The sequence below is a fragment of the Terrapene carolina genome, unplaced genomic scaffold (genome assembly GCF_002925995.2).
Source record: "Terrapene carolina triunguis isolate 2854851 unplaced genomic scaffold, T_m_triunguis-2.0 Scaffold789, whole genome shotgun sequence".
Classification (NCBI taxonomy): domain Eukaryota; kingdom Metazoa; phylum Chordata; order Testudines; family Emydidae; genus Terrapene; species Terrapene triunguis.
Window position 1 is genome coordinate 6,979,667 of NW_020665140.1, and position 12,392 is coordinate 6,992,058.

The 12,392-nt window shown below is 42.5% G+C and overlaps 1 protein-coding gene across 6 annotated transcripts in view; it reads right to left on the minus strand.

Moving 5' to 3' along the window:
• AFF1 (AF4/FMR2 family member 1) overlaps nucleotides 1-12,392 on the minus strand; it is a 162,511-nt gene that overhangs the window by 48,335 nt on the left and 101,784 nt on the right. For all 6 annotated transcript variants that reach the window (XM_026660484.2, XM_026660483.2, XM_026660482.2 and 3 more), the window contains one exon: nucleotides 2,936-2,980. In XM_026660484.2, the coding sequence (XP_026516269.1) occupies nucleotides 2,936-2,980 (45 nt within the window). The remainder of the gene's footprint in view (nucleotides 1-2,935; nucleotides 2,981-12,392) is intronic.

Here is a 12,392-nt window from a genome sequence, read left to right on the forward strand (position 1 = left end):
ACTGAGCGATGGAGCTATTCAAAATGCTTTACAAACTGGCCAGTTTCAAGGATTTTCCTGTCACCGTTGGGGACGAGTGTAACTGAGAGGCAAGCTGAATCCAGGAGGATTGGGCCCAGACTCTAGGAGGGAAACAATCCTGATGCAGTTCTAGCTCTATAGAAATCCTTCTTCCCTTCTCACCTGCATTCCAGATATTCCCCTCCTCCCACCATTGCTAGGTGCCATCTTCTGGTGCTTGTTCCTAGCCTGAGAAGCAGCAGGGTACAGAAGCAACTGGAATTGGTAGGGACTAGCAGGTAAGGTAGAGAATGAATAATGCCTCTTGTGGCACTCAGGCCTTGTCTAACCTAGGATTTTAAAAGTGTGTTGTTAGAAAACATTAGCTACTGTTCTAATTAATGTGTCTGAAAAGTCTAGTCTAGACAAGGCTCTGCCTTTAATGCATGCTCAACTAGCAGAGTTACAGCCTCATCTAGAAAAGGCCTCAGGGAACATTGGGGATCGAGAAGTTAGAAGAACCTGGTTAGACTCAGGAAAAATGGAACTTACTTAGCTCCTGTCCCTGATCTTAGAACCCTCAAGACAGTACTCATTCCAAGGTCTAAACATAAATCCATAGGGCTGGTCATTCTCTCCTTCTCACCCCAGAAGTATTACTTATCTCATGTCCCAACAGACACTTCTGCGTTTAATAAACAAGAATTTCCCTTTTCCCCAGTCCATATTCTCCTCTTTCCTCAGCCTTAAACTCATCATTCTGAATTGGTGTCATCACAATTGTTCCTCACGGAAAAAAAATATAACGCCAGGCACTGACTTCATTGGAGGCCGAAATGACCGAAGGAAATTAGCATGGCAGAAAGATCACTTCGAACACAAACATCCGTAGTTTGACAAAGAGTTTACACAAATTAACAGGTAAATTATTCGTGCGTAAGTGTTCCCCTTTGTACCACAGTCTGACACAATCTTCTCTACCAGGAGCAACATGAGGAAAGCTGTGACATGTCTCTTGCTTCCCAACCAAATCACATTTCAAGGAAGGATTTTAATGTGCAAAAGAGATTTACATTTTAAAAGTCCACATTGTTATATTTGGCTCTACAAACATCCATTAAGGTTGTCTAGGGAGATTTCTATGCATGAGCTGGTGGCAGAGTATTTTATAAACCTTCAACAGACCTTATAAATCTTATTATCATCTTTATGAGCCTCTTATCACAGCTAGCCTAAGTAAATGTGGGATCATATCATCATTACCTTTGTCCTCCTTCTCTCTTCACTCCTATTGTTTCATACAATCACAGGAGTGGAAGGAACCTCAAGAGGTCATCTAGTCCAGTCCCCTGCACCCATGGCAGGACATGTATTTGTCTAACCTGCTCTTAAAAATCCCCAATGATGGAGATTCCACAACCTCCCCAGGCAATTTATTCCAGTGCTTAGCCACCCCGGCAGTTAGGAAGTTTTTCCTAATGTCCAACCTAAACCGCCCTTGCTGCAATTTTAGCCCATTGCTTCTTCTCCTATCCTCAGAGGTTTGTTGCCTTTACTTGTTGCAACTTGTTTCAAAATTAGATTACAAGCTCTTTTGGGCATGGACCACGTCTCCATATATTTGTGCAATGCCTAACACTTTGGGTTCCTAATCATGATTGGTTCCTTTGGGCACTACAGTATTAATACTAATCAGAATCTGTAAAAGCAGCAAAGAGTCCTGTGGCACCTTATAGACTAACAGACGTATAGGAGCATGAGCTTTCGGGGGTGAATACCCACTTCTTCGGATGCAGGGATAATCAGAATCTGTTATCACTCAGGAAAACAGTGTATTTCCTAAAGTGTGAGGGAAAAGGGTAGCCCTTATGCAATGGTAACAAATATTGCACCTGGTATTAAGTGTTTGTAGGATAGAGTCTCAAATGAAACAGTGCCCTGATTACATCTCCTGGTTATGACTAAAGGGTCAGAATATTGACTCTTTGAAGCAACATTGAGGGAAATGAGTGGTAGAAATATACATCTCTGATGAGACACAGAGCATTGGACCAGGGTTTAAAATCCTTGAACTGCCTTTTCAAAATTAACTTGACTAGCTTCTGAAACAAATACATTTTCATACAATAGGTAGGAAGAGGCTACCACTTAACCCACCTACTGTCTGTATTTCACACTTTTCTACCACTTCTTATGAAATAGACCATCATCTTGTGTGATAACCCTGTTAGAAGTTTGTAGAGCCAAATGCAGGAATGCCAGGCTTCTGGACTAGCTTTGCAAGATCAGACCCTTAACTAGCATGAATGTGGACTGGCTGAATGGCAGTATTCTGCATTGATCTGCAGAGGTGAGATCTCCAGTCTCTAAGGCCTTGTCTACACTGCCACTTTACAGCACTAAAACTTTCTCACTCAAGTTTCAGCACTGTAAAGTGGCAGTATAGACAGTGCACCAGCGCTGGTAGCTATGCCCCAGGGGGTGGCTTTTCGCTGATGTCGTGACTACACAGCCATGTTAAAGCGCTGCCGCGGCAGCCCTTTAAGGTTGCTAGTGAAGACATGCTCTTAGTCTCATTCTCTCAGCCAGCAGGAACTGGAAGCACTGATGAGTTCAACATCTTTGGGAAAAGCAGGCTTTGCATTCAAAAACAGCAACCATCTAATTAAAATGCAGACTGGGGTGGTTTCATAGTATTTATTCTATGTTGCTTGTAAGTCTTCTGTATTTTATCAGAGGCATTACTTTTAGATTCTGTTGGATGCACAACGAAACAATCCTGGTAATTGCATTGTGGTCTGCTGCAACAGAAGCACAATACAATTTCTCCTAATTCTGCCTTTTAAGGAAAGTGAAAGATAAGTTCAGGTGAAAAGAGACTCACTACATAAGTATCTGTCTTTAAACAACTGAAGAGTTGCAGTGGTGCACTCACCTTCAAAATTTCTTCAACGCAATGGACTTCATTGGGGAAGGTTTGCTAAAATGAGAGAGAGAGAGTCTTCCATTAATTTACATGAACACTTTGTCTGAAATCAAAGATGAGCAAAGGCATTTATTGATCAGATACTATAAATTTTGTGGAAGCTAGTAAATAAAACATTGATTAAACTAAAGATGTGCCCCCAAAATAGAGGTTGTTAATACTAAGAGTGCTCTTACAAAGCTGGGGCTTTCAGCTCCTTGCTGAAGGGAATGCGGATCAGGGTGGGGCGAAGAAAGGTGAGGCTTCTATCCATAAATAGCAGCATCTATTGGATGACTGGGAGCTGCTCTATCACAGCTATGAAGGAATGCAGTTTAGCACTCCTGGACAGAGAATTGCCATGAATCACTGGTGTAGATAAGGAGAGGGGAAGGAAACATCCTGTCATGCGCTCATTCAACCTCACTCTAGTTACTGCTGTGTTTCCGGCTAACGTTCATGTCTTCACTTCTGAGCGTTAGCTTTGCATTAACTTTTTTTTGTGATAAACTACATACAGAGAGGAAAACCAAGCTCAGTAATTGGAGGCACTTGACTTGTTTGACCAACAGGGTGTCCCTCTCCCCCCAGCTTCATGACCTGCTTCGTTACCTTTACCAAATCAAATGCCCCCAGACCTGCCAGGTAGTGTTAGAAAATTGCTAGAAGCAACGCCGGACTGAGAAGCAGAGACAGAGCTGGGTTAATGCAGACAGACAGACAATACAGGTCAATGCCTAAAGCCCCAGCTCCTTGAGTCATGTGATTACATCAGACTCTGAGCTTTCATTTAAAGACAGTTTCCAGCTCCTATAGTTGTGATGAAAAGCATGACAATATTACCCAAGTGTAACTGATGTAGTGACGTCTGCCTCAGTCTGCAGACAGCCTGAAACAGCAGCTCTGTGGGGAGAGGGGGATGGGCAGCCCCATGCACCTCATGGTGTGTTAACTCCAAGTTCCACTGCTCTGGGGGGTCCTCTCAAAACCACTCCAGCAGAGGACCCTGTGTGTGGCAGGAGGAGAGTGCAGTGGGCCTGGCCCACCCAAGGAGCCAGGCCCCAGCAGCTAAGGTAAGTAACATGGGTCCCCCTGCCTCTCTGGAGGTGTGGGGGACTCCTGCTACTTCTGAGGGAAGGAAGGCCCCATGCTGTTGCCTCTTCACACCTCAGAGAGTGGCGAATGCCTCTGCCTCCTGCCACTACAACGACGTGGGGAACAGGGTTACAGCAGAAGAACAGAGCCTCGGGCTCCCTGTGTTGCAGTGTGCCTAAAACCATGGACTGACCTCAGGTGTGAATGGAGATCTGGGGCAGAGTCACTAACATTTGCCAATTATATAGCACAGAGCAGACGTTATGGCTTGTGCACAGAAATTAGTTTGTTTTAAATATCCCGTTGAATATATACAGAGCACAACAAGTAACAAAACCAACTAGCAGTATCTACAACACTCAGGCCAGGTCTACATTATAAACTTACATCTGTATAACTACGTTTCTCAGGGGTCTGAAAAATCCACCCCTCTGAGCAACGCAGTTATACCAGTGTAGACAGCGCTAATGTTGATGGGAGAGCTTTTCCCCTCGATATAGCTACCGCTTCTCGCGGAGGTGGATTAACTACACTGATGGGAGAAGCTGTCCCGTCTGTGTAGTAATGTCTTCACTGAAGCGCCAAAGTGGTGCCACTGCACTGGTGCAGCGTTTTAAGTGCAGACCTGCCCTAAATGTGGATACAGCCAGGGAGGTGAGAGGAAGACAATGCCTCATACCTCTCAAGCACACGAATGTAGAAGGTACAGTACATACCAACTCAGCCAGCGGATGCACAGTGACATATGGTTATGGTCTACAGCACACAGGGATGCTCAGTGGGAAAAAAAATTAATAGGAAGCCCTCTCATTCCAGCACCAAGATAGCAAAGACTGTGAAACATGTCAACTGACAGGACAGAACACTGCTTCAAAGTATCCACCTGACGTCTGGCCAGAGAGAACAAGCCTGCCTTATTTATGTGTATGTTTCTCATTTACTGTTTTCTATCGTAGTAGCAAAAGGCATCTTTTATACATACGGACTCTGCCTCCTACCTGACTAGCATCAGCCTTAGCCAAAAAAAAAAAAAAAAAAGAATGAAATCAGGAAATAATTTAATAAGCTCCATTTGTTGAGCAGCTGCAATCACCAACTTGTGGTTAAAACCAACTTTTCACCCTTCACTGAGAGCATAGGGATCAAACCAAAACACCTGGCTGTCAATGTAATTATGGAAGGGAGGCAGCTAGGGAGAAGAACTCTAGAGTATTAACTAAATGAGGTCAGAAAGCTGCTGCTCTTGACCAGAAAGAGAGCTTCTTCCTGACCTCCAGTCAATAAAAGCAGCAATGCTAGCAAACAAGGGGTCCTCAGTGCTGTCACTAGTAAGTCACTCTAACCTGCCCCAGACGTTTTCCATGTGTCACACTGTTCACATGTGGAAGGGGCAAGAGCAGACACACTCCTTTCCTTAGCATGCTAAACAACTGGGAATATTTCCTCCTCATATCCCTGTAAAGCTAGCAATATGTCTATCCTCATGTACTGGAGATTTTACTTTTTCTCCGCAAAACAAACGTCATGAGTTTGATTGTGATCTTTCTGACACCAATATACACCAGAAGTCACTCCTCTGGGTCAAATGAGTTACACAGATGAGACATCACTGAGATCTGAATATATGTGTGTGTGTGTGTGTGTGTGCGCGTGCGTTAATTTGTTCAAGAGAAAAAAAAGCAGCAAAAAACTCTTGCATTACTGTGGTGGAGATTTAAACACATCACAGCTCACATTGCACAAAGGAACTCTTCTTCCCTTCTTTTTAATGTCAGCAGTTGTAACTCTGCAATCCAACAGTCTAACTAGGCTTGGTCTACTCTAGCAACCTAGGTCGGTATAACTACGTGGCTCGGGGGTGTAGAAAATCCACACCCTCGAGCGACGCAGTTACACTGACCTAACTGCCTGTGTAGACAGTGCTATATTGACAGGACCACTTCTCCTGAAAACATAGCTATCGCCTCTCGGGGAGGTGGAGTACCTATGTGGATGGGAGAACCTCTCCCGTCGGCACAGGTAGCATCTTCACAGGAGCATCAGAGCAGTGGCACCACCGCTGCAGCATTTTAAGTGAGGAAAAGCCCTTAGTTCCCAGTGTCACGACTGGCCAAAGCCCCACGAGCTCTAAAAACATGCATGTCGTCACACTGAAATGCAACAGTCTCGCCTGACAAAAAGGCACTTCTGAAAATATTCCGGTACAGCAGGGGTTCTCAAGTTTCATTGCACCGCGACCCCCTTCTGACAACAACAATTATTACACGACCCCAAGAGGGGGGACTGAAGCCTGAGCCCTCTGGCTTTGGCTTCGGCCCTCGGTGGTGGGGCTCGGGCTCCAGCCCTGGACACCAGCAAGTCTAAGCCAGCCTTGGCGACCCCATTAAAATGGGATCACGACCCACAGTTTGAGAACTGCTGTTGTACGGCCTGCGGCACCTGAGAGGACCAGTTACATAAGGGATTAAAAAGACTGTTGAAATAGTGGACAGACAAGGAATTAGGTCCTCACCCTGGTTCAAGTATCAAAATCCCTTGGCCTTTACAATATAGTAACTGAAAATCAAGTTGGCTTTTCCTGTATAGGATCTCACTGTTTTAAGGGGTTAATTGGTGGCAAAAGTGGAACACTGTTACGTGAGGCAGGAGGAAACCAACAATGGTCAGTTCTCTTTTCACCGTGTCTGTGAGTTCACACCCCTTGATTAACTCAGTGCCGGCCTGCGGACGTTGGGTTTTTGAGCCTGGTTCAGCTTTCTACACCGTAACTCCCTACTGTGAAATCATCAGGAGGATTCAGTGCGATTCTGTACATTCATGACTTCCAGCTGATTGTACAGCAGAATGCTCACATGCTAGCAGGAGACAGGATACACCTTCTCCTGGTACAGTAAAGAACATGCAGCTGAAACACCCATAGCGCCGGAAAAAAACACTTCAGAACTGGGGAGTGACAGCACAGCACTATGTTTTCTCTACTATACTTTACTGTGAAGGGATCTTACTTGTGTCTTCTAAGATATTTCACATTTGACTCTATAGCCATTACCGTAAGAGTACAAGCTATTCTGGGGATATCTGCTTTTACTCTTGCGCTAATAGATACTTTCAAATGTAAAATAGCTACAGTAATGAGGAATTATATGTCCCTGCAGGAGAATCTCCCCTCCCCCTGCCCCCACCTCCACCCCCGTAAAGAGAAAAGTCAAACCTGTGTTCTTGAGAACATTTTAGGTTAATATTTGTACTCTGATAGGTTGCCTTGTGATAGAAAAAACTGAAGGACACGTTACCACCAATAAAAGGTGCAAGTGGTAAAGAGAACTGTTGCCAATTAATGGACTGCCACCATCTGCATCAGACACACATCAAAATGTTTACTTTACAGGGTTCAGTCACAAACTTTATTTTCAGTGCCAAAAAAAAAAAAAAAAAAAAAAAAAAAAAAGATAGAGCCACTTGAAGTTATAATTTGGTTTTGAGAACCAAATTCTCCCCTGGTGCGGTGTGCCAGCACCAGGATTTCTGCATCACTTTCATGCTGATCCTCTGTGGGATGTAAGGGGTCAGCTAGCTAAACGACCATGTGGGAGTGTCTTAAAACCTCCAACACCCTGCAGAACTGGTCTCCCCTAATCAGCCTAGACAGGGTCTGAACAGAAGATGAATTTGTGGGCCCAGGACGGGGCGTGGATCTGCACTTATAAGAACCCAGGGATCCTGGTGTCCTGTACAACCAGCACAGAGGGGCTACACATGCTATTTCAGCCCAGAAGTACTGGAATTGCAATGTCTAGAGGATGTCAAGGCTGCTCTGCACCCTGGCCATGGGTTGGTGGGAGGGGTGCACGCGTGTGAGTGTGTTTCATTTTTCAGGTTGTTCTCCTGTGCCCATCATTGTGGTATCTGAACCCCCATGAGTTCCCCTCCCTAACCTTTTCACGCCCCACCCATATAGAACTTGAATTTCTGGGCTTTATGTAGGTGGAGAGAATATTACTCAGAATGAAGAATGTAAATCTGTTTTGTTTCAACATGTTTCCTACCATTAAACCACCATTACCACCCAGAAGCAAGCACTTTCCTTGCCAGTTCTGTAGAGAGTTGGGGAAAAGGGAAAAAATAATTGTTGTCCAAAGAAGAGAGTTAAAAAAAAACAAATCCTGAAGTACAAAAAAGAAAAAGAAAAAATCAACAATCATAAAGCAGCTCTATTGAAGAACTGTGGGTTCAGAACATTAAATATGACATGTTGTTTTCCATCCCTATGAGCAATTTTACAGCCTTTAGAGAGAACACTGTAAAAATTTACTCTCCAAGTAAAACTAGATTTAACACCAGGCATATTTTCTGGCTGACACTGCCATTTGTACACGCTCCAGCTAGGATTTCTTCATGACACATTCATACTAAATTTCAATTAGGGAATGATGCAGACTCCTCGGAGAACCATATTACCACCCCCACCCTCCACACACACCTTAGTTACAGGTGCCTACTGGCGAAGTATATTTAAAAGCATCCAGCAAGTATGTGTGTGTGATGCTGTCAGACCAAGCTGTCAGCTCAAGCTGAGAAGGAGTTCCCCAGAGTTATTCTGGGTAGCCCTGAGAAACTTTAGGGAAACTGGCAGATTACTTCGACTCTGCTACCATTAGGAACTACAGACTGTGACTCACCTGTGCATATATTTTACCTGCTTTAACCTCTCAATAACTCTCATTTCCTTTTCTTAGCTAATAAACCTTTAGTTAGTTTACCATAGAATTGGCTACCAGTGTTGTCTTTGGTGTAAGATCTAGAGTATCAACTGATCTGGGTAAGTGACTGATCTCTTGGGACTGGAAGCAACCTAAATGTGATGTGATCTTTGGTGTAAGGGACCATTCATCACTAAGTCCAGTTTGTCTGAGTGACAAGATAGAATGAAGCATCTAAGGGCACTGGATGTGACTGCCCAGTAAGACTGGAATAGTGATCCAGGAGTTCACATCTGGTACTGGCTGGGTAAAATCTAATTATAAAACATACCACCAGTTTGGGGTGTCTGCCCTGTTTTCTGACAGTCTGCCCTGAGGTTACCACTCTCAGTTGTGAGCCACTCCAGACAACGTGACAATATGCATTTTCCATGAAGCAAAGGGGGGTGGGGGGAGAGAGATACTACAGACTCACATCATAAGATTTAAAAATGTGTATCTATGAAAGTGGTATCTGCAGTTACAGTAACTAGAATACTATTACAAGGACTAATAGTTCTCATGATTCATGGAGGCATAAGTTAATCTATAGGGATAGGGGCAAGAAAAAATTAATTATTGTACCACTGTCCAGGTACAGTATGGGCATTTTGTTTTCCTCTAAATCACAAGGTGTTGGCTAGTGGCAGAACCTGAATGCTGGACTACATGGACTAATAAAATGCTCCTGTATAGCAGTTCCTTTATTCAGTCCTCTATTGGTAATTTGATGGTGGTTGTGGGTGCTTTTAGGACAGTGTTTCTCTCTTCACTAGCAGAGAGAAATAACAAATACTGGAAAGGATTTGGCTTTGCGTGTTAAAAGCCAAACAAAATAATGCTATTGATTGGCGTAATCCAATGTACTTAAGCACACGAGTAATAGAAATCAATAGTACTACTCACACACTTAAAAATGCTTAAATTCTTTGCTGGATCAGAAACAATGTTCAGTGGTTTGCACGATCAAGCCCAATATATCTTCAAGCATTTCCCCATATGCAGAGTTAAAAAAACATCATAGACAAACAGGGAAGCAGAAGACAGATGTTTAATAGTCTTCCTCTAAAACAGACTTCACCAATCCAGGGCAGGTGTATGTGTTGGGGGAGAGAGGGAGTCCCTAATTTAAGAAAGTATGTTAAAATAAATTCTGCACAGACCTACTTCACAGAGGATAGCGACTATGTGGCGAACACCGCAGATTCAACTTGGTGACCAAGTCCATGTGCCTTAAAAACCACAGAGGTTGCTGGTGTCTCACACCTGGCACAACTCTGCTGGGCATTTTGAAGGGGGTCGGGAGAAGGCCAGAATGAGAAGGATCAAGGCACTGGCAGTAAGCTATGGCACAGTGCTATCTGGTGCACAAATGACGTACTGTAGCTGATCAAAAGTTCATCTGGCAACCAGTAACGGTTCAGTAATCAACACAAGGAGTAATGAAGAGGAAGATACAACTTCAGTTCAGCTGGCATGAGGAGACCCTTTTGTGTTGACCTACCACAGCTAGAAGGTCATGACAACAGGAATAGTGCTGCTGCTTTGGAGGCTGGTGCGGGAGAGAGAAAGACTTAACAGCATGATAACCCAAAGTCTGTCATGTTATTCAACAAATGGAAGAGATGCCTGAGGTCCCATTCTCTCACATTCACTCAGCATTCCAAGAACTTTTTAAACTGTTACTTTTTAAACTGTAACAAAATGCAACCAAAATTTTCCAAGCTTGAGAACCTAAAGTTGGGCACCTCAATCCATATTTAGGGTCCTAAAAAAAAAAAAAGGCCTGATTTTGAGGGGTTGTGGAATTCTTAATACAAACCCCTCTAGTGTACATTTAAATGTTACATTTCTTATTTAATAGAAAGGACCACAATATTCTACAATTATAATCCAAAACACTATGATTACACTATTGTGAACTGTACTAGACCACTGCTGTAGAATACTGTTATATTTTAATTCTTTCCATTAAAGAGGTATAGGCATAAAGCAGGAAAAAGAAAGCAATACATACATTGCCAGGAGATACAAGATATATTTTAGAAAGATTAAACATATATTGCGAGAAGTCGGAAAAAAAGTATTACAATACTTAATCTGGAATTAAACTAATAAAATGAAAAACACTCAGAAGGTGCAATGGCTAATACATAATTGGTGCCAAATTATGAGGTATTCATCGTAAGGTTAATTTCCAATACTAATTATTTTTTTCATAGCTAGAAGATCTCTTACTATTAAATCATTAACAGACACACAACTGGGATATTTCTATACTTTTGTGAGATATGACACAGAATGTGACATACACCTTGTCCTCCTCCATCCTAAAAAAAGACATTTGCTACAATTAATTAAAAAAGTCATATGCTTCCCATACATTAAGAGGTTCCTCTCCTCCCCCTCCCCCCACATCCATACATCTTTTAACTGGATTCCTTGCAAGATGTGCAATATATACAGTAGTTTAGAGCAGTTGCTGTCAAGACAAAACTGGCCATACATTACTTCACCAGTCAGAGGGTGTCATTGATGAAGCAAATGAGCACTTTTAAAGTTGGCAGCAGTAACAGCATACAGATTGTGTAGAGATCATGAAAGGAGATCTGGATGCAGATATTAACTGGAATGGAAGTGAATTGCCTTCATGGAAGCATTAAGGTGTTATGGACCTTTCTGTTCATTCCTGCATCACTACTTTCCACCCCACTGCTTATCTGAACACCTACTACTGTCACATTCTGTTTAGAATTTCCTCTGCGATATCCTGTACAGAACAGACAGCCAGTTTCTCTATATTGATCGTACAGGGTAGAGCTGAATATTGGCTTGAGTCGTTGCAGCTTTGTACATTTTTTTTATAAGAATTTGATATTTGAGCAAATATTCTGACATTTTTCAATCAAAAGGACATTTGGATGTGTATGTGTATATCTTCTAAAAAGAAAATACATCAATGTAAGAACTAAGAATACTATAAGTAAGAACTATACTGTGTTTAACTTCAGATGATTTTTAACGTGAAGAGAGCATACTGAAAAGTTCAAGGAATGCAAGAAGGCACTAGAGATTGAGTCTTCAACCCATGCATTCTATCCCATTGGCTGTGTTGCTAATTTTGTTTGGTTACTAGTTAAGACCTTTGCCACTAAAGAACTATTAAGATGCCAGGTAACTATACGCACGAGAAGGTAGTGTTATTTTAAAAAAAGTCAGATTAATCTCAGCTGTTTTCTATTGAATAAATTGGCGCTTTTTTAAAAACAAAAACAAACAAAAAGGTTAACTGTTCTGGCTCTTGCCACTTGAATGTTATAAAGCCCAACTGTAAATACAACAACAAAACTGTGTTTACATGCAGGACCTATTTGAAAACCACAAAACAAAGGAAAATTAAGCTCAAGGCTACTGTACTGTCCTCAATTCACCTGTATGTGTCTAGTTTTAGAGTAGCAGCCGTGTTAGTCTGTATCCGCAAAAAGAACAGGAGTACTTGTGGCACCTTAGAGACTAACAAATTTATTAGAGCATAAGCTTTCGTGGGTGTCATAACTATGAAGGGAAGGGTAACAGCTCTCTGTGTACAGAGA